Genomic DNA, 18,308 nt, shown 5'->3' with positions numbered 1-18,308 from the left:
CTCATAATGGATCCAAAATTCTATTACAAACTTGTAATAACCATCCCCAAACATTGTTGAGCAATGCTAGCGGCGGGAGAGGGGGGTACCCCCTAGGGAAAACTTTCTGTGACAACACCGTTATTCAAAGTCAAAGTAATGCCAAAAAGTTGCATCTGTGCCGGAGATAGTCCAACGGGTCACATGGTTCGAGTAGGTGTGTGTTCTTGTGTGCAAACAAGATCCAAGATAGGAGCTTGAATTTACGAGGCTTTAGTTGTAGCCTGTAGTTGTGGGGAAACACGTGCGAGTGCTTGCAGGAGCCGCACAGATTTATGTCTCCATCAGATGGCATCAGAAGGCAAGACAAACCCAAAGACAAAGACAATTGGCAATGGGAATCAATAAGCCATAAAAGCTACAACAGCCGACGGAAAACTTATCAAATTAAATGCTCCCACATAAATTGTTTTATATTCTTGTCGAAAAATTGCCTCGCATGCTCTTTCAGCTGAAACCTATCCCCGGTTACGTTCCCGCCGTTCCCGCCGTTCCCGCCGTTCCCTCCCTTGGCCCAAGGGCACTACACGCTTGATTCTCGCCCCACCTGCTGTGCGTGTCAGGCTGCGGCATGGCGTGTCGTCTCCTGTGGCATGAATGTCACTGGCAACGCGAATTGGATATGACTTGTCTAGGGGGAAACACAAACTTGTACGACTATGTCGTACCCACACAATAGATTGGCTTTGCTCACCTGTTTTAATTAACTTAAAGTTGACACTATTCTGGGACTTGAAAGCCTCGTTCAAGCTGCTGTGGCTGTAGTCCTTGAGCACGCCGCCGTAAGACGCCATGCTGCCGCCGGCCCGGGGGCTAAGGGAACCACCTCGTGGCCCCCTCCACCCGAAGAACTTACGATTTCTTCGACCACTTGAAGATTTTACCGAAGAATCTGCGAGCACGTTGAACGTTGGACAAAAAAAATAACGATTTTCATTAGTTTCGATTCGACAATAGTTGGCATATTTTCAATAGAACCAAAAATTAATTAACTCAAAAACCAGGCAGTCAATACAAAATATAATTGTGTGAACGAACAGAATACAAGAAAATTCAAACAAAACAAACCAAATTGAATGCAAACAAATGGGGTGGGGGGGGGGGGGGGGGATTTTCAAACGAAATGTGATTTGTTTTCTTGCGGAATAACCGGAATCAAGTGTCCGTCAATAAAGCAATGTCGGGAATTATTTGGGCTATGCTGCGAATCAAACAGATCGCTGCCTCTTGAATTTATGCATAAATAATGAACGCAAGCGGCACTTTTCATCCGTCCTCCAAGGCGGAGCCCTTCGCTGCGAGTATTTTCCTTTTCCTTTTCGTTCTATTTTTGATTTTGTTGTTTTTGTTTTTCGGGGCCGAGAGCGGAAATTCCGAGGGCCATTACTAGAGTCAATACGCGGCGAAATAGATTTGTTCGGCTGTTCCAAAGTCAAAGTCTTGGTCTGGGCAGGGGGGTCGGGTCGGGTGGGGTGCGAAGGGAGTCGGTTCATTTAAAATGCAATCAATAAATGAAGCGTAATTTCATTGCCGCGCTGTCAGAGCCGGGATTTTGTTTCGGCCATATATATACTCGTACTTCTACCCTACCCTTATGAGGCTAAAAAGACCCGGGGGTCCATCCATCGCGTCCAGTCTGTCCAAGTGTCTAAAGTGTTTGCTGTCTATTTGTTTGACTGCTGCTCTTCTCTGGCCCCCACTCGCACAGCCAGCTCAACTGCAGCTCACATAAAATATTCACGGGCCGAGATGTAGCTGGAATGGAGCGGAAGACAAAGAAGTGCTCATATCGCACCCACGTACGGGTGTGTACATCTATTAAAGGACAGCTGCAGTGCACAAAATGGGGGGGCCGCCTGCTAGATGGCTGCTTGGCTGTCGTATCCTTTTATCCTTGTCAAATTTGAAACGAAATAAACAAGGCGTGTCTGAGATTGCCAGAAGTTGGCCACAGCAACAATCACGTAGCCCTGTTGCTGTTGCTGTTGATTTACTTTGCCGTTGGTCATCAAATTTTCCGTGCTGTGAACTTTTAAATTAATTCAAGTGGGTGGCTGGTGGCTGGTGGCTGGCTGATGGGGTCCTCCATGGAGGATGGTGGCGCACGCTCACGTGCCAGCTGCAAGGATGTGCACAGCCGTTGCTGTTGCCGTTGCCGTCACTATCGCTGTTGTTGATTACACTTCACGCGCTGCTAAGCTGACATTCATTCCGGGACGACAGTCACAGCAGGATGTGCTGCTGCTACTCCTTCTGCTCCTTTTTCTTCTGTAGGAAGAAATTATGTGCGTGCTCGCATTTAGCGAATGCGCCAGAGGCACGCAATTCACTTTCATTCCCAGTTGCACTTCCAGCTCCATAAGAAAGAATGTAACCCACTTCTGCATGCGAAGCTTAGGAGACGGATCAAGGGTGGCAGGCGGAGAGCAAGCACCTTAAACGCCTTTAGTTCTCCTCCTCCTCCATCTGTTCGTTTAGTACGGAAAAGTTAGCCAAGCAAGGACATAACACAACTGAAAAGCAAACTCTGGCCAGGCCAAAGCAGGCAAATCCTTGGATGAACTGGAAATTCGATAGGGCGGGGGTCTTTAACGTGGCTTTTTGGCTCCCTATAGCAGTGGCTTTTAAAGGCAATCGGATCGTATTGCTAGGGGGCTACGGCTTTGGATGAAAAATATACCCCTTGGAAGAATTAATTAGAGTACAATCGGACAATAGTTTAAGTGATTTATTGATTCTTCGTTCGCTTCGGATTTGGGCAAGATTGTCAGATCATTCCAAGGATACGCCAGGCAAAGGCAAGAACTTCAATTCAAACTCAAAACGGAACTCAAACTGCAGCTGAAGAAACTTGCAGCACATTTAATGGTGGCTTTTAATGTTGTGGTACGAGTATGTTATGTGGCATGGCGGTCGAGAATGCTCTACGAGACGCGCGAGGCGCAGCAATCAACTGTAAACGATTCGATTAGCGGGTGCAAGAGTAGACTTGGAAGGCACCTGTCACCTTTGGAGTGCGCTCCGGCCGAACCACCGCCGCCGCCACCGCCTGCAGAGTTGGATCCCCTTTCCACAGCACCCGCACCAGCACCCGCTCCCCCTGCTTTTGCCCCATCGTACTGATCCGCACTGCGAGTACGAGCGTTGGCCATGCGATCGCGATCCTCACGCGGGGAACGGGCAAAGAGGCCACCGCCACCCCCCGCCTTTCCAGCGGGACTCCTCGTCCGGGGCGAGTCGTAGACACCCGCGCGGCCCTCCAGTGGCGGCGAGTAGCCACGGCCCCCCTCCGCTGGTGCCGAGTTGGGGGTGCGCGGCTGGAGCTTAATGACGGGCTCGCGGGCCTCAAAGAATGCATCGAAGTTGTTCTGGCGCAGGTTCTCGCTGCTGAACACCGGGTTCTCCACATGCACGTGAACGTCCTCACGTAATCGGTTGCTCTCCCGCGTGTCCGAGGACGTGGAGCGGCCCAGCCGCCCCAGAGGCAGGTGGAGCTTGGGTCGCAGCCGGGACTTGCTCGTTGGAGACCTACCAGAACTGACCCCGGGTCCCAGGCCGCTGCTTGGCGACTTCTCGGGCGGAAGATCCATGGGCGACATGGGCCGGCCCCAGCCGGGTCCGAAGTGGGCATGTGTGGGATCTGGCGAGGGTGTGGGTGGTTCCAAGAAGATGCTGGGACTCCGCGACCGACTGACCAACTGACCAGCGCCATAGTCTAGGCCACCGCCAAGGGCTCCCGCCTCGTCGTCATAAGCTGCGCTGCTGCGCTGGAATGGTGCTCGTCCTGGTCCAGTGGCGCTGTTCCCCTGCATCTGGCTGGCATCATTATACATGGACGCAGGCGGCAGGCGTCCGCTCCTCACGCTGGCCCGCTTGACGGAGCTGTGGCTGTGGTTCGAGTGGGTCAGCGAGGAGCGCGATGCTCGACGTGTGGGCGTGGGCGGCAGGCTCTGGGACTGCGGAGGACTCTGGACCAGGGCTGATTGCTCCTCAAAGCTGAAAAAGCTGGTGTGAACAGGTGCGACCGGTGCTAGTGCTGGTGCTGGCGCCGGTAACAGTGGCTGCGGATATTGGTTGATGCCTATGGATGGACTGGCAGGCGGATCTTCGAACGGAAACGGAGTGGGGGTGAAGGCGGTGGCTCTGCTGCTGGTTGTGGCAGCGGTTGAGTTTTTGGTTGTGGTTGCGGCTGCGGCTGTGGTCGTAGTGGCACCTCTCTCTGGGTACTCGATGGGGACGAGCGGCTCTCGGAGGCAGTCGAGTGAGGGTCGCGGTTTCACACGTGGCGCAAAGAAACCATATGTCATCAAGATGAGCTCATCGGCGGGATATATTACGTACATTCCTTACGGCCCCCATGTGACATGGTGACACTGCGCTAAGTATATCTCAGCTAGTTCTCGGATCGTATTGGGATCGGTACAGAAAACATTACACGTACTGTATACTCGGAGCTCAAGGGTTCGGAAGAGTTCGTTCCGGATTTAGTTGGGTTTTGGTTACGTTACGGGCTGTCCTGTCTTTTGTGGGGGTTTCTTCAGTTATTCTGTCTTTACGTGGGTTTTCTCAGTAAGGAGAGTCACCAAAAAAATCATATATAGAATAGTATCTAACTAGGGGCTAGGTAAACGTACTTTCCACAGCGTGGGGCTATCACAAAGAGAGTTCAAATTAGTTTTATTCCACGGGTCGCGCTGTCATTTGGATCGCTGCATGCTTCCGATGCTTGAGGACTGGATTCTGCAACGGGAGAACGAAAAACGAAGGCAAGAAAAAACAAATTTCATTAGATTAATTGTTCGACTTTTAATTTTCAAACAACACAAGAAAAGTTTTGCCACAAAAACCGCTACAAAGCATCATTAAAAACATTTCCTTCTGTGTGTCTGTGGGTCATTCGCTCATGCGAGTATTTTTGCTCATTAAATTGTTTCGTTCCATGGAGTATCTTCTTGGACTTCCATCTGCCCCAGGACTAGGGTCAAACTTCTAGCTGGCTACACAACAAAGTTTGGCTGTTCCTCGTTTTCTCTTCTGTTCATTTTGCATGCCCCACGCAGCCAATGACCAGGTGGATTTCGGACAAAGCCAACCTGCTCCTAGCGATTCACGTAGTTCCTGTTCCACTAGTAGACCTATTCCCATTCCTGGTCCGCCTATAATTGATCATTTAATGGCAGCGAGTCCGAACACAAATCAACTAGAATTGCCAATGACAGCTGGAGCTCAAAGTTTACCCAACAGCATGCCCCCTTTGGGCCAAGTGCGTGTGGAAGCCTATTGTGTGGGTCGATGGGTGGGTGGCAAGGTGGTCTGATAAAACAGGCGGCTTGCCACATGCACGGCTTACTGGTGTGCCATTTTACTGGCCCATTGATGAGCCATATCAATTAAATTTCCATTAAATATTTACGATAACCGACGACTGCACGCCGCCGCCTTAATTATCGTATCAGAGTTAATACAATATGATGAGGAATTATTAACCCCCCGAGCCCCCGTTCCATAACTGTGTTTGGGGAATTAAATTTATGGTGATGGGAGCTCAGTTTAATGGATTGCTTTGAACTCTTTTAAGCAGCTTATTCGTTGAGCTCATCTCGAACTCAGAGAAACAGCTGTTGAGAGTTCTATAAAGACTATACAGAATGAGTTCTCTCCTTCTATTTTGAGTCTGAGCAATAGATTAAATTAGATTTGAATGAATATTCTTAGCTTTGAAGTTATATTTCAGAAACGTAATTCAAAAAGATAGGATAACCTTCCGTAACCATATTTCGTATTGTATCTTTCGCGCCTCCTGATTAAACACGTTTACACAGAACCGAAAGGTATCATTTTTTCACTTATCTTTACCCGCAATCTCAACACGTATTCTTTATAGTTCTCCATGTCCTGCACTACCTGGAACTATTATAAATATATTAGTGAAAATGTAAAGCTGGAAACCAATCAAAAAAGTATTTTAGTGGAATTTCCCTTAAACCACTTGTGCCTTAGGTTTCTAATTTCACTTGAGCGCGTGTGTGTTTTCCTGTTGCATTTGAGATGTGAAATTTGCATAATTGAATTATAATTGATATTGGCCCGATCTAATTCGCCCTCAGGGAACACAGCCGACTAGGGGCGGATGCCATGGCCGGCATTAAAATCGCATTACGCGAACGGCGGCACGGGGAAATCGGTCGAGATTAAATTCATATATTGTCAGAAGCCAGAGCAGAGCGGCCTTGCGTGTTCGGATGCGAGAAAATGTGAGGAAAAACCCAAAAGAAAACTAGCCAGAGGAAGAACGGAAGGGGGCATGGCGCGAATGAGAGCCACGGAGAAAACTGAGCCCAGCACAGAAATTGCATTGCATAAATAGGTGGCTACATTTTGTGTTTGTGGCAAGGCGATTCGAGTCGAGAAGAAATCACGCAATTTAATTCAATGTGAATTATTTATTAGCTGCCACAGAGAGACAGGGCAGCCAAGAGAGTGGTGGTGAGGTGGAGAGGTGGAGAGCGCGGCAAGCGAGCCGTGTGGCACATGAATAATTCCCCATTTTTAATTCCGAGGCAACCTGGTTCTGAAGGTTGAAAAGCGAAGACGAGGCAAGGTGGGATGAGATGGGATGGTGGCACTATCTGACGTTGTACGCAAATATTTCCTTTCCATTCGACTCGCCCCAGGCCTATCCTCCGCGCACACCCACACGCACACACTTTCCATACACACGCAGATAATTGAATTGTTTTGCTGCACTTTACCAGCTCGTTAAATCTGTCAACATTGATCAATCAAACCAGGCCAGAAAGGGGGCTGGGGCTGGGGCCGGGACCGGGACCGTGCGCGGAGAGGAGAAGGAAAACCGAAAGTTTTTCCATCCGATAGCGTGAATTGGGGGACGAAGTTAAAGTTGCAAAAGCAATAAAGCAGCAGAGGATGTATGGGTGAGATTTTACGGGCATGCGGATGACATTTTAAAAGGCATTCCTCCTCAGCAACAAAAGAAAAGAAAAAAAAGAAAAGAAAAAAAGTGCAAAGAGCCAACTGCACTGCCGCTGACACAGACATTGAACGCCAGTCATCAGACAGGATTTTCCATATCAGATTACTATATCATATTCCATGATGTTATCTCTCGGGTTTCTCGTCTCTTTAAAATTCTGAATGCCACAGAACGTCGCCATTGTGGGGTACAGTCGGGGCGAAATGGTATGATATTAGAGGAATATGCATGCATATACACGAATCTTATATACCCCTATACTCTTTGAGTACCAGGTATAACAATAGACAGGCGACGCTGTGCCCCGCTTATCATTCACGGGGCGTGCCCCCAAGAAGGCCAAGGTGTATTCTGCATAAGTGGCATGAGGAAACAGGCAGCAAACAAAATTTTATAAATAAATAAGAGACCCATCCTCTACCCTCCCGTGCATTTTGGCAAGCAGCAGCCCAGGAGAGATACATAGATAGAGAGCGCGAGGACGGATCGGAGCAGATCCGAGTAGAGGAAGCAAACTTGACTCAAGTGCATTGTCAAGGCGTCCCAGCGACGCTGTGCCAGGGGATGCTCTCGGACATAAACATAGACACAGACATAATTGCATCTCAGTGAGCCCAGAAGAACCCAACGACTACTACGACGACGACTATGATGACGATGACGATGATGATGATGCTGCCCCAGCGGCACCCAAATGCAAAAGTTCCTGGCATTACACATATTTACAGATATAGAAATGTACAGACATACAAGTATAACGAATTCATGGCATGGCTGTATGCCGAGCTATTCTGTGCATGCCATGGGACTGCAAATTAACCAAATTCTTGGCGACTTGTAAAAGAAAACAAATCCCCAACTCTGAGGAAGAGCAAAGAGAAAGAGTAAGACCCCGGCGGCAAGACCTAGTTCGAGCTGCAAGGTCAAGTTGCAATCTACTTCGAATGAAAACAGCTAAAAGTAATTTATTTTCTGGATACACTCGGAGTAATGGGCTCCATCAATTTCAACCAGCAATTATGCCCTCCTGCCAGGGGCCATCAGTGTAACAAGCCCAACAAAGCAAACGTCATATAATAACCAGAAAACCAGATATAGGTAGAGGTAGCATATCCATGAGATACACACTTAACAGGATGAACTGGTTAGGGGAAACGAAACTGCCGAAAAGAGTAAGCTCAATATATGGGGAGTACACTCGGAGAGGCTGGAAAAACACGCACCAAAAACAGCACCAGCAGCAGCCAGAAATGCCTCTGCGCAATGTGGCGCCCCATGAATACAGCATGAAGCTGCTGCTGCATAATAAATTTTCCTTTAACACTTTTTGGCAGAAAACTTGCTCCACCGTAGCAATACTTGCAATATTTCTGGAATGGAAATTTCAGAAATACGTATTCCTAGATGTCCCCGATTACGTTGGTCGCTACAGAGAGAGAAAGGGCCCTGACGGCATGTATTGTGTATAGCCAAATCTTAGAGGCGTCTCGAACATTTACACTCACCGTTATCGCTATGGCTAAGACATCACAATGGAAGGGGTTTGTTGTCCTTTGGTCGGCATTTCTGGGTTCTGTTCTGTTTAAGAATTTAATTGAAGCACTAGAAAGGTAGCTTTTTGTTTGTTTGCTCAAAGCTTACGCTCTACGCACAATTCTCTGCAGGCTTTTGGTTTGATTCAATTGGTGATTTATTTTTCAGCTGGGGCTTAGTGTCGTTGCTCGAGAATGCTCGTTTGAGTCGTTTCAGCTGCTGCTACTTTCAATCCCGCTTTCGGTTCGACTTCCACTTCCGTTTCCTCTGTTCATACACACACACACGCACAAACACACACACACACAGATACAAGCGCGCGCGCTTTTGTGGACTTGTGGAACCACAACAACACTCGTTTCTGCCGATCGACGACGAATTTAGACTGATTCTAGAGCAGCTGTGAGCACCGAATTATTTTCGCAACTTTTGTCTTTTTCGCCACGGCTCTCCTTCTTCTTGCTGTGCTTTCTCGCGATTCTCATGGCTGCTCAGCTGCTGATGCTAATGTTATCGATGCTGCTGCCTCTTTGCATGCTGCTATTGCTGCCGTTGCTGCCGTTGCTGCTTTGGATGACTCTGTTGCTGTTGCTGTTGCTTGCCGTTCATTTTCCTTCCGTTTGTCTGGCGCTCTCATTATGCCAGGTTCACGCGGCGTATACGCGATATGTGGTTTATTGGCCTGGCCGGACCAGTTTATACCGCATCCGTGACGTTGCCGAACCGAACGCAATCACTTATCCAGCCAATGACGTCATAGTTGCCATCGCTGCGGCTGCCACTGCCACTGTCACTGCCGCCGGCCCCCCGCCGCTTTCACAGCTGTCACGCGCACAAAGTGTTCGATCCCTATTTATAGATGCACGGCCTCCTCCCGACCGCTGCCGGTGTCCGTCAGCCAGCTGCTGCTGCTACTACCGATGCCGCTGCCACAGCCGGCGCTGCTGCTAATTTTTGCAAGTGTTTTTCTTTGCGCTTTTCTTGGATCGCATCTGAAAATAGAAAAGCAGAGCGTGAGGAAAAAGTGTCGTTTTTGTGTGTGAAACTCATTGAAATGTTTGCGCGTACTCAATTTTATTCGCATCAAATACTCGTACGAGTATATACCTATGTACATACATACGTACATATGTATATAAATATATTCACACACATTTATTTATAAAGAAGCGATGGCAGCAGAGTTTACTCATCCGCCCCCAGAGCCCGCTGCAAATTAAATTGCATTCAAATGTTTTTATCCCATGTTAAGGTGTACGCCGTTGGACCAATCAAATCTCTAATTATTATTTATGAGTCAGAAATTATCACTACGAACAGCTGAAGAGCTCTCAAATTTACACCCAGTGCAGTCCCGTCCCACAGCTCTGCTCTGAACCCTGAGAACCCAAGTTGCTCAAGCTACATTTTTAATGCCGGCACAGCCCAGCAAAGTTCTCAGAGTTCTTGCTGAGAGGCCGCAAGAGACTTGGAAAATTGTTTAGCAGCTGAAAAGTTTTGCTGATTTGCATTCTCCCAGACGGTCCTAGATGATGTGGAAGGCTCCCACAGAGCCTCTCCCTTTGCCATTTCGAATAGGTGTAATTTAGTTACTCGCTCTCACGCCTTTGATGTTCAGTTTTCTTTAATTGCATTAAATTAATCAAATGTGTTAACAACATCAGAGGCAGCAGCAGCAGCAGCGGCAGCGGCAGCACGGTCGTCCTTAAAAGGGACCTCCCCTGGGTGGATTGGGATTGAAGGGCGACGGCCTCGTGTCGAAGATGGGTCCCTGCCGGTGACGCGCCTCGGTAGGCGCGAGTGGCCCAGCAGCAAGCAGACCCAGCATCGCCAGAAAAACAGCTCCCAGATTAAAGTGCATCTTTGTTGAGTGTCGTGAATGAATTGATGCCCTGAGTGGCAATCTGAAGCAGCTTTTATACCCGGCTTCCGTCTGGGGACTTTTGTTCTAGCTTTATTGATAAGCAGCCGACCGCATGAAAGCCAAGTGTCAGCGCCGAAGATAAGCGTCTGAGACTGGGGAGTCACCCGTGTGGGGACATCCCACAGGGGACGTATCAATCAGATCTCAGCCAGCAGAGACTAAATATGAATATAGAAATGTAAATAAACACTAAGTATTTACACTCTCGAACAAGGTCACGAGGTGGAGTCTGCCGCTTGATGTTGTTTCTGCATTGCAAATTACCAGGACACCCTTTGAGAGGCCACGTCGACGTGCTACACCCACTGCCCCCCTCCTTTGGAGCTGAGTGGCAAAGGTGGCAAAAGAGACAGGTCGCCGGATGTAGTGGCAATTGCCCCTTGGCTCGATTAAAGCACTTTGTTCGTTTTCCTACAGCTTCCCCAACAGCACAAGATGGAGCGATGGGGCGTTAGAGGTTAAGCGGCATTCTTCCGCTGCATAATGGGATCCGGGGGTGGAGTCTTGGCCTCTTCATACCCTGACTGACATTTTCCGTAATTATCCACTTTCGTTTTGGTTTTTTGTTGCACGTTTCTGGAGCGGAAAGAGATTTAATGCATGCCTCATTGCGCGTAAAAAAGTGTGTGACTCTCTGTGCAATCAATTCTGGAGATGGGCGGGGTTTCCAAGAAGAATGGGTATGGGGGACTAGTTTGACGCAATTTCCGTTTCATCCAAGACGCAATTTTAAGACAAATAAAATATAACAAAACTTGTTTATCAAAATTGTATCAAATCGATTTGGATTTCGATTCCAGGTACGTTTCGCCTGTTCGGTTTTCCCTTTATGTTCTATGGCCAGCAATAAATCAAATAAATCAAACAGAATTCCAAATAAATTTAATCCATTTTCATGGTTAGAACATTAAAAAATAAATGTACCGAATTGTTTACCGAATGGCTTCTCTATAAACAACAGATCCGAACGGATTTCCAGTGTAAACAGCGGAGGGCGACAGGCAAATTGAGGCATTAGTCCATCAATCATTGCCATTTTCTGGCGCTGGCCCTGACTGACTGCAAATGGCTCAAGAGTCAAGTAGAGGCAGGGCTCCGCTTGCCCTAGAACTAGGCCAAGAAATATGAAACTGGCTGCGGCAAGAAATGGAACTTTTCATTCTGCCATTTTGCCATTTCGGCATTTCGCTTTGGCATTCATTCCCTTGCTGCGGCTGGCATTTTGAAATATTCGTTGCAAATTATTGCCGTGCGCCCCTCCCCTCCACGGCCCAGCCCGTGGCACTGTCTAACGACAGTGGCAGCGGTAACAGCCCAAAGCGCTATGCCCCATGCACCGAAAAAAACCTTAATATCATTGGTTGTTCAATTGGCTTATGTAGCAGTTAAATAAGCATAAATTATTCATCGAATACAATGATATCTGCATATCTATTGGTACTATTTTTTCAACTGGGTGTATGTTTTTTTCGAGTGTAGAAAAAGAAAGATTTTGGGGCTATGAAAAGTTTAATTTGAGCCGATAAGAGCACAAATGGAGGCAATTCAATTGAAGAGCATGAAATTTTGTCAACTGGCAACAGAGTTGAGTGGAGCGGGGGCTGGGGTTGGGTTGGGTTGAGGGAAAACGTTTTCGTACCGTTCCTAGGAAACGGATACCAGCTCGAAGGTGAAACACTCGACAAGTTCTCGCCACCAGCCCATCAGCCGGGCTGATCGATACGGCCTTGAGGGAGGCCGCTGACAGCTGAAAAATCACTGAAATATTCTCAAATTATGTGCATATCTACGAGAGTTCATTGTCTTGCAATACCAAAAGAAACTGGCTAAATTCAACAAAGTTATAAAGTTTGTGACAGCCTTAAACCAACCAGTGATTATCCAAATTCCAAACCATTTCAGAGGGAGTTTGGCATATCCAAACTGTTAACCTTGTTGCCCAAACTGCATAATTATTGTATTGTATGAGTCGGTAATCATCAAACTCTCGAGCTGCCGAAAAACTAAGAGTAATTTAACGGAGTAACAGCCGCATGCCAAGTTCATAATTCATGATTCTGGAGCTGGAGCCCCATAAAAAGGTCAGACAGTGCTCCGAAACAGAAAAAGTACATCCCGAAACAGGCATAACGGTGAGTTTTTACCTCCAACTCGGGCAGTAAATGGGTAAACTGAAGCTTACTGGAACCATTTAGGTGAGCTTTCAGCTCACAGCTCGAGAGCACAAAGTTCATTAGAAATGTATGGCCAGGCGGCTAGAAAGAGGGGGAAAGCGAGAGGTGGTGGTGAGGTGGAGGTGGCTGAGGGGATCTAAATGCCAGTCGCTCGTCCCGAAAATGGATGCCATAAATGTGCCAGCTCATTTCGGCCGAGCGGTTGGAGAGGTTGTAGCGAAATGGGAGTTGGCGTCTGGGGGATGGAAATGAGGCAAATGCCTCTGTATCTGTATGGCCAGGTCCTGCCCCAAATGTTATTCAGACAAGATGAAGCACTTAAGAACACGTTGTGTGCTGTCAGTGTCGTGGGGAAGGTGGAATATGAATATTCCCCTGTCAGAATATCATATCGCTTTTGTCTGTATCGCTGCCTGCCTGTCCCGGACGGACAGGTGATAATGAACGCACTTGGAGCCCCGCCCACAGGCGGACGCATTCCCACATGGACACGGAATGGTGCCATTTAAGCAGTTAATGATGTGTTTAAACCCAAATAGCGTTGCCAACTGGAAACGGGAGAGCAGCCAGAGCAGCAGCCAGACGTGTCGGCTACATTGGTTATTAACTTTGCAATTTACCTGATGGGCGTTTTTCGTCTGTCACGGCCACTCACCATCTCATGCGGTGCAGAGGCGCAAAAATGCAAAGACAAAAGGTTAATTATGGAACGTCAGTGCCTGTTAGCAAAGGTTCTTTTATTTCACGCCATATCCAGCTCGTAGGATATCAGGGCTATAATTTTTCCTTTTGGGTGGAAAAGCTCCAACACTCCGTAGCACTGCCACCTTAGCAAACTGGGATCAGCCGCCCTGCCAGCCGTATTCATTGATATATGTAGATATGTATGAACGTAGCCGATACCCCTTTAAGTGAATATTACGTGCAATGTTCTGACACTACGACTGGAATTACAGGTAATCAATTGGTCCAGCTTCGTCCTACTGGATAACTCGCTTCTGTGGGCGGGTTTTCCCGTCAAACAGAATCCACGGGGAATATCTCGTTACAATGTCGCTGTTGTCAGAGTGTCTACTATGGAAATGTTATTGTTTGTGAGGCGTGGCGCAGCGTGCCCAGAATGTAACACATTATTTCCCTATAGCTGCCAAAGGGCCAGACTGCCAGTTAATCAAAATTCGCAGATGTCGGGCTGGTGGCAGCTCAGTGCGGCTGTACTATCACAATGACAGCGTGAGACCAGATCAATCAAACGGTGTACCTTTTGATATTCATCTCAGCATTCAGACTCTCGATTCGACTCGACTCGACTCTTGACTCTTGTGTCTGCCTAAAAAATTAGATTTTCGCCTTTATTGAGCTGCCTTGTGATTGCCACACGCCACATGCCACATGCCACACGGTCGGAGAGGACGTGCTGTTGTTCTCTGTGGAACAATGTTACAATGGCACACGTCCGGAAAAAGAGAGACCGGCCCAGGGCCCGGGCATACAAATTGCCCCGAAATTCACAGGACAAAAGGCTCGGACAAAGTGCTTTTAGCTGGTCAGTTTTGGACAGGGGCTGGCAGGTGAAGGCCTGTCAGTGTGGGCCAAATTTGTTTAGGTTAGGTAACGCGCTGCCTGGGGTCTGGAATTGAGTATACGCACCGTTTGACGGACAAAGCCAGCGCAAATCTAATTATATTTCACATGGCTATCCAAGCACCGAGACGGACACTTGTTGGCGGCGCTGTCCGAGCCAAAGGGAACCAGAAGTCGGATATCACAATTTGCGTAGTCTGACAGGAGGCGCTTTCCGCCCATCGAAACTGATAGCCATCTGAGGGGGGAGGCTTTTGGTTGATTTTGCGTGAATAATGCGAAAATGACAGCCACTGCTTAAACGTTTATATGAGCGAAATATGTTCACGGTACTCGTGTTTTGGTGTCTCATTTGGGAACAAGGTGTATGCCTCGCTGTTGTCGTTATTAGCCCTGCCGTCATAATCATCGCCCCCATTCATGTAAAACGTGCTCGAGTGGGCATGGTCGCGTGCCTCATTATTCTGGAGGGCGGAGCCGGAGCAGCTACGCCGGGAATGTGCGCTAAGGTGCTAAGGTCCGTCGCCCTAGAGTGTTTTCACTTGGAATTTTCTCTGCTGTTGTTGCGGATAAAGAAGAAATCAAAATCAGGTCAGAGACAGAGGCAGATGTTGTTGTGGGGGCAACAAAAACTTGAAAGTCACTTTAAGGCAGCAAAACAACAAAAACCAGAAAAATAAAGAAAGAAATGGAATGGAATAAAGAAATGGAATAAATGTTAAGGTCAGAGACACACTGAGAGAAGCCATGATGGCTCGAAATATTCACTTTTGTAATTGGATGTTGTTGTCTCTGGGCTGGCTACTGCCTGGTGCATACCTTCATGGCTAGAATCGCCCCTACAACCATTTCCCCATTGACCCAGCCCTAAAACAGAAGCCCGGAATGAATGCATTCATATGTATGTGTTGTTCCCTCCATAAAGCTGGTTTCTGTAACTGTACTGCCATTTTTTGCAGGCTTTGTTTCTGTTTTTGCCTTGTTTTATAGTTATTGCCCCCAACCATAGCATCGCTCCATCGCCCAGCTTTCGCTGCTCCTTTATCCAGTGGCTTGTCCGTTTCCTTGCCTCCGCCAGTTTATGCACGTTTAATCTTATGACAGCGAAAATGCTGTAAAATTGTTTATGGCACTCTGTGACATGGTCAGTATTTTTACGTTCCTCTGTTGTTTTTTCACTGCTCTTTTTGCCCATATTTTGTCCTCATCTGAGTGGGAACTATAAGAGTATTAACATGTTGTTTCTGAGTGTTATCAGGTGGCCAAAGAATGCGGTGTCGGGCGTGGGATCGTGTGAACGGTTTGTTTATCGAATGGAAATGGAAATGGAAATTCAGGCGAAACTTAAGCCGAGTCTTTCCTGCAGTAAACAGGAAAATATAGTCAATATTGTATGACGAATGAATTTATTTTCCGACTACAAATGTTTGTATGTATAAGTATATATTTCTCCTTAAATGTAAATATATTGATGAATTTGTAACAATTATTTTCTCTTTAGCAAATACTAAAAAAGTCCGACCGGCCATCCTTTATTCTACACATACACTTCTCCCTTCTATGTTAGCCCTTCTGTAATACTCTGAGTTTTCGACTTACCTTTCAATGGTAGTGGATCCGCTGAAGCGCCGTCTGCCACCAACAACCTGTTGGGGCCCTTCTTTCCCCTTCGAGGCTCTTATCTCTGCTGCCTTCACCGTGTGAATTTCGACAGCGGGACACTTGGCAGGCTGTTTAGTTTTCGTGTCGAAGCTCTGTCCAGTTCAATTTGGTTTATTTTTTGAATCGAAATATGTTTTGCCAAACTGTCTGCTCACACCAGCAAGCAACCGTACGGAGATCTACATATACGTGTCTGTTTGTATGGGTTGCCTCGATTTTCAGCATATGTATGTTTTGTCGTTTGTTTGTCTGCTTTGTTGTCGTTTAAATGTGAAAATTATTAGTAATTTGTTGCTTGGTCTGCAGACAATTTTCTCTCTCTCCCTCACCCTCTCCTCTCGGTTTCGCTCTCCGTTCTCTCGTGTATTCCCCTTGCCCCTCTGTGGTGTGGGGGCTGTGCGAAAATTGAAATGGGCTTTCAGCAGCTAAGAATTTTTATCACGTTAATTTATGATTGGAATATGTGTGGTCAGTTAGCGCTAGATAGATATAGGTATCTTCTGTATAGTGGCGTAGTATATAGTATGTAGTATAGTATCGAAAAATAAAGTTTTTCTTCCTTCCTTCCTTCGTTCCCTCGTTCCTTCTTTCCCTGTTCCTGGTCCCGTTTCTGTTTTGGGTTTGGTTGGATTTGGTTTGGCCTTACTTTCGAGTCTTACAAGGCGCTTATTATACTTAGATGCTTTGAAACCATGCTAACCCAAGCTCACACCCAGAACTTCAGACTAAAACGGGTTCAAATTGCCTGATTGCATTAATTATTCAGTGCAAACGTAGTCGCATTCGTCGTCGTCGTCGTCGTCAGTGGCGTTGCTGGTTTTATATCCTGGCGCATGCCAAAGTTCACTTATGTAAATGTACCGGACGATCAAATAAAAACTTTCCAGAGTTACAGGTTGCGCGGGGCACGAGTTACGAGCTACGAGCTACGAGTAACGAGTCTCGAATACACAACTTCAACGGGGCTCGCGATAGTTAACATTTAAAGCATACTTTTCAGGTGTGCTGCGCTCTGATTTGCATCTACACAACACACACGCACACCCAGTGCACACACACGGAACACACGCACAGCCGTATGTAAGCGGGCCACACACACACGGCGAACGGCAAACGGCGAACGGCGAACGGAAAAAAGGAAAGTTCTGTTTAGCTCGGTTCGGTTAGGTACTTGTTGTTTCAGCGGCTAAAAAAGTACTGCCTCCAGGCCACACTTGTTACTGGACTGGTGTTGTCGTCTCGGGACTGATTGTTAAGACTGTTCGGCTTGTTTCTATTTTCCGTGGTGCCGTTCCGGCCAACATCACGTCCAGCTAGCGACTGAGCACAGTCGACAACGCTGCGTATACGCAATGCTCCCACTGGCCTGCTATTTTCGGACTAACTTGCAGCGCATGCCCCAACGAAAGAGAGGGAGAGGAACAAGAGAGAGACAGAGAGAGATAGAATGAGTGGGAGAGGGAGAGCGAAAGCGAAAGCGAGAGGAGATTGAATAGCACAAAAAGAGAATATAAGGCCAAAAGAGCAGCCAAACAGAATCAAGCAAGTGGTTGAAACACGGACCCATCGTCGCATTGGGCCAGACCAAGCCACCTTTGGGCCAAAAAAGTTAATCATCTGGTCGTGATTATGGACGAATTATGAGTTGTCCTGATTAATTGCATTACTAATGTACGATATTGCTCGATAAGCTCGTAGTCGATTAGGCCAACTTTCTGACATTAACCAATTTGCCGAGCCAGACAAAAGAGACCCTTTCACTACCCTCTACTACCTGGGGCAACTCTCTGGCCAGGTTTGGAATCAAAAGTTAAATCCCTTCATGTGTAGGCATGATATTTCCAAACGACTTGGCAACTCATTAAAGAGAGGGCCACAAAAAGGGGGAAAATTAAGTTATGCCCTTCTACAGAATACTCGTACATAATTTAATATAAATTTAAACCAACTTAGTGGGAAAGAAGAAAAGAAGACCAGAAAGCAGAGCTATCTGCAGCGGTCGTTCCTTGGAATACCCTTCACCTGTCTCATTTGAACAGAATGCAGAATGATCGTCTGTGAATATGATACCCAGCTTTTGGACATAGTTGGAATGACGGTGAACAAAGTTAATTGCCCTCGCAAGTCGAAAGTCAATCAACTCCTTGCTGCTGGTCAGGGAATAGGCATTCGCCTAGAGGTAAAGCAAGTTCGAGTAAACGAAACAAGTCCAAGCTCCTCTCAAACGTAGCTGAAAGTGAGCAGAAAATCGATGCAATCGAAGGAGGAAAGAAGAACACCGAGACACGATATCCGTTTCACCACAGGAGAAGAGAACAGAGGGGGAGCCAGAGATTATCTTGGCGGTAAGTGAGAAAACTTTTTAATTAAAATTCACACGCAATATGTTGCGCATACG

General features: G+C 47.2%; 3 protein-coding genes across 4 annotated transcripts in view; all 3 read right to left on the bottom strand.

Annotated features, from left to right (window-relative positions):
- Stacl (SH3 and cysteine-rich domain-containing protein) overlaps window positions 1–923 on the bottom strand; it is a 49,228-nt gene extending 48,305 nt beyond the window's left edge. The window contains 1 exon segment of the mRNA XM_033377329.1: window positions 734–923. Coding sequence (XP_033233220.1) covers window positions 734–833 — 100 coding nt within the window. The 5' untranslated portion in view covers window positions 834–923.
- Window positions 770–17,235, bottom strand: LOC117183496 (flocculation protein FLO11-like). 2 transcript variants are annotated; one of them, XM_033377330.1, is made up of 4 exons: window positions 15,848–17,235; window positions 8,539–9,558; window positions 3,040–4,779; window positions 770–931 (listed from the first exon to the last, which is right to left on the bottom strand). In XM_033377330.1, the coding sequence occupies exons 3-4, from the start codon at window positions 4,380–4,382 to the stop codon at window positions 892–894; spliced, it is 1,383 nt and encodes a 460-aa protein (XP_033233221.1). In that variant the 5' UTR covers window positions 4,383–4,779; window positions 8,539–9,558; window positions 15,848–17,235; the 3' UTR covers window positions 770–891. The 2 variants fall into 2 exon arrangements, with proteins under 2 accessions (XP_033233221.1, XP_033233222.1); XM_033377331.1 differs by lacking the exon at window positions 770–931 and adding an exon at window positions 2,882–2,992 and having other exon boundaries at window positions 3,047–4,779.
- On the bottom strand, window positions 10,166–10,464 carry Mtk (Metchnikowin). The gene has a single exon (XM_033377334.1). It carries the CDS (start codon window positions 10,425–10,427, stop codon window positions 10,272–10,274), a length of 156 nt encoding a protein of 51 aa, XP_033233225.1. The 5' UTR covers window positions 10,428–10,464; the 3' UTR covers window positions 10,166–10,271.
- Window positions 17,236–18,308: the final 1,073 nt, after the last annotated feature.

Source organism: Drosophila pseudoobscura, chromosome 3 (genome assembly GCF_009870125.1).
Source record: "Drosophila pseudoobscura strain MV-25-SWS-2005 chromosome 3, UCI_Dpse_MV25, whole genome shotgun sequence".
In the NCBI taxonomy this organism is placed as follows: domain Eukaryota; kingdom Metazoa; phylum Arthropoda; class Insecta; order Diptera; family Drosophilidae; genus Drosophila; species Drosophila pseudoobscura.
This window is presented reverse-complemented; position numbering and strand designations above follow the sequence as displayed.

Coding starts and splice junctions, on each gene's coding strand:
- LOC117183496 (XM_033377330.1), bottom strand. CDS start 4,382: ATGTACGTAATATATCCCGCCGATGAGCTCATCTTGATGACATATGGT. Junction 932..3,039: donor GCGCACTCCAAAGGTGACAG/GTGCCTTCCAAG, acceptor ACGTGCTCGCAG/ATTCTTCGGTAAAATCTTCA.
- Mtk (XM_033377334.1), bottom strand. CDS start 10,427: ATGCACTTTAATCTGGGAGCTGTTTTTCTGGCGATGCTGGGTCTGCTT.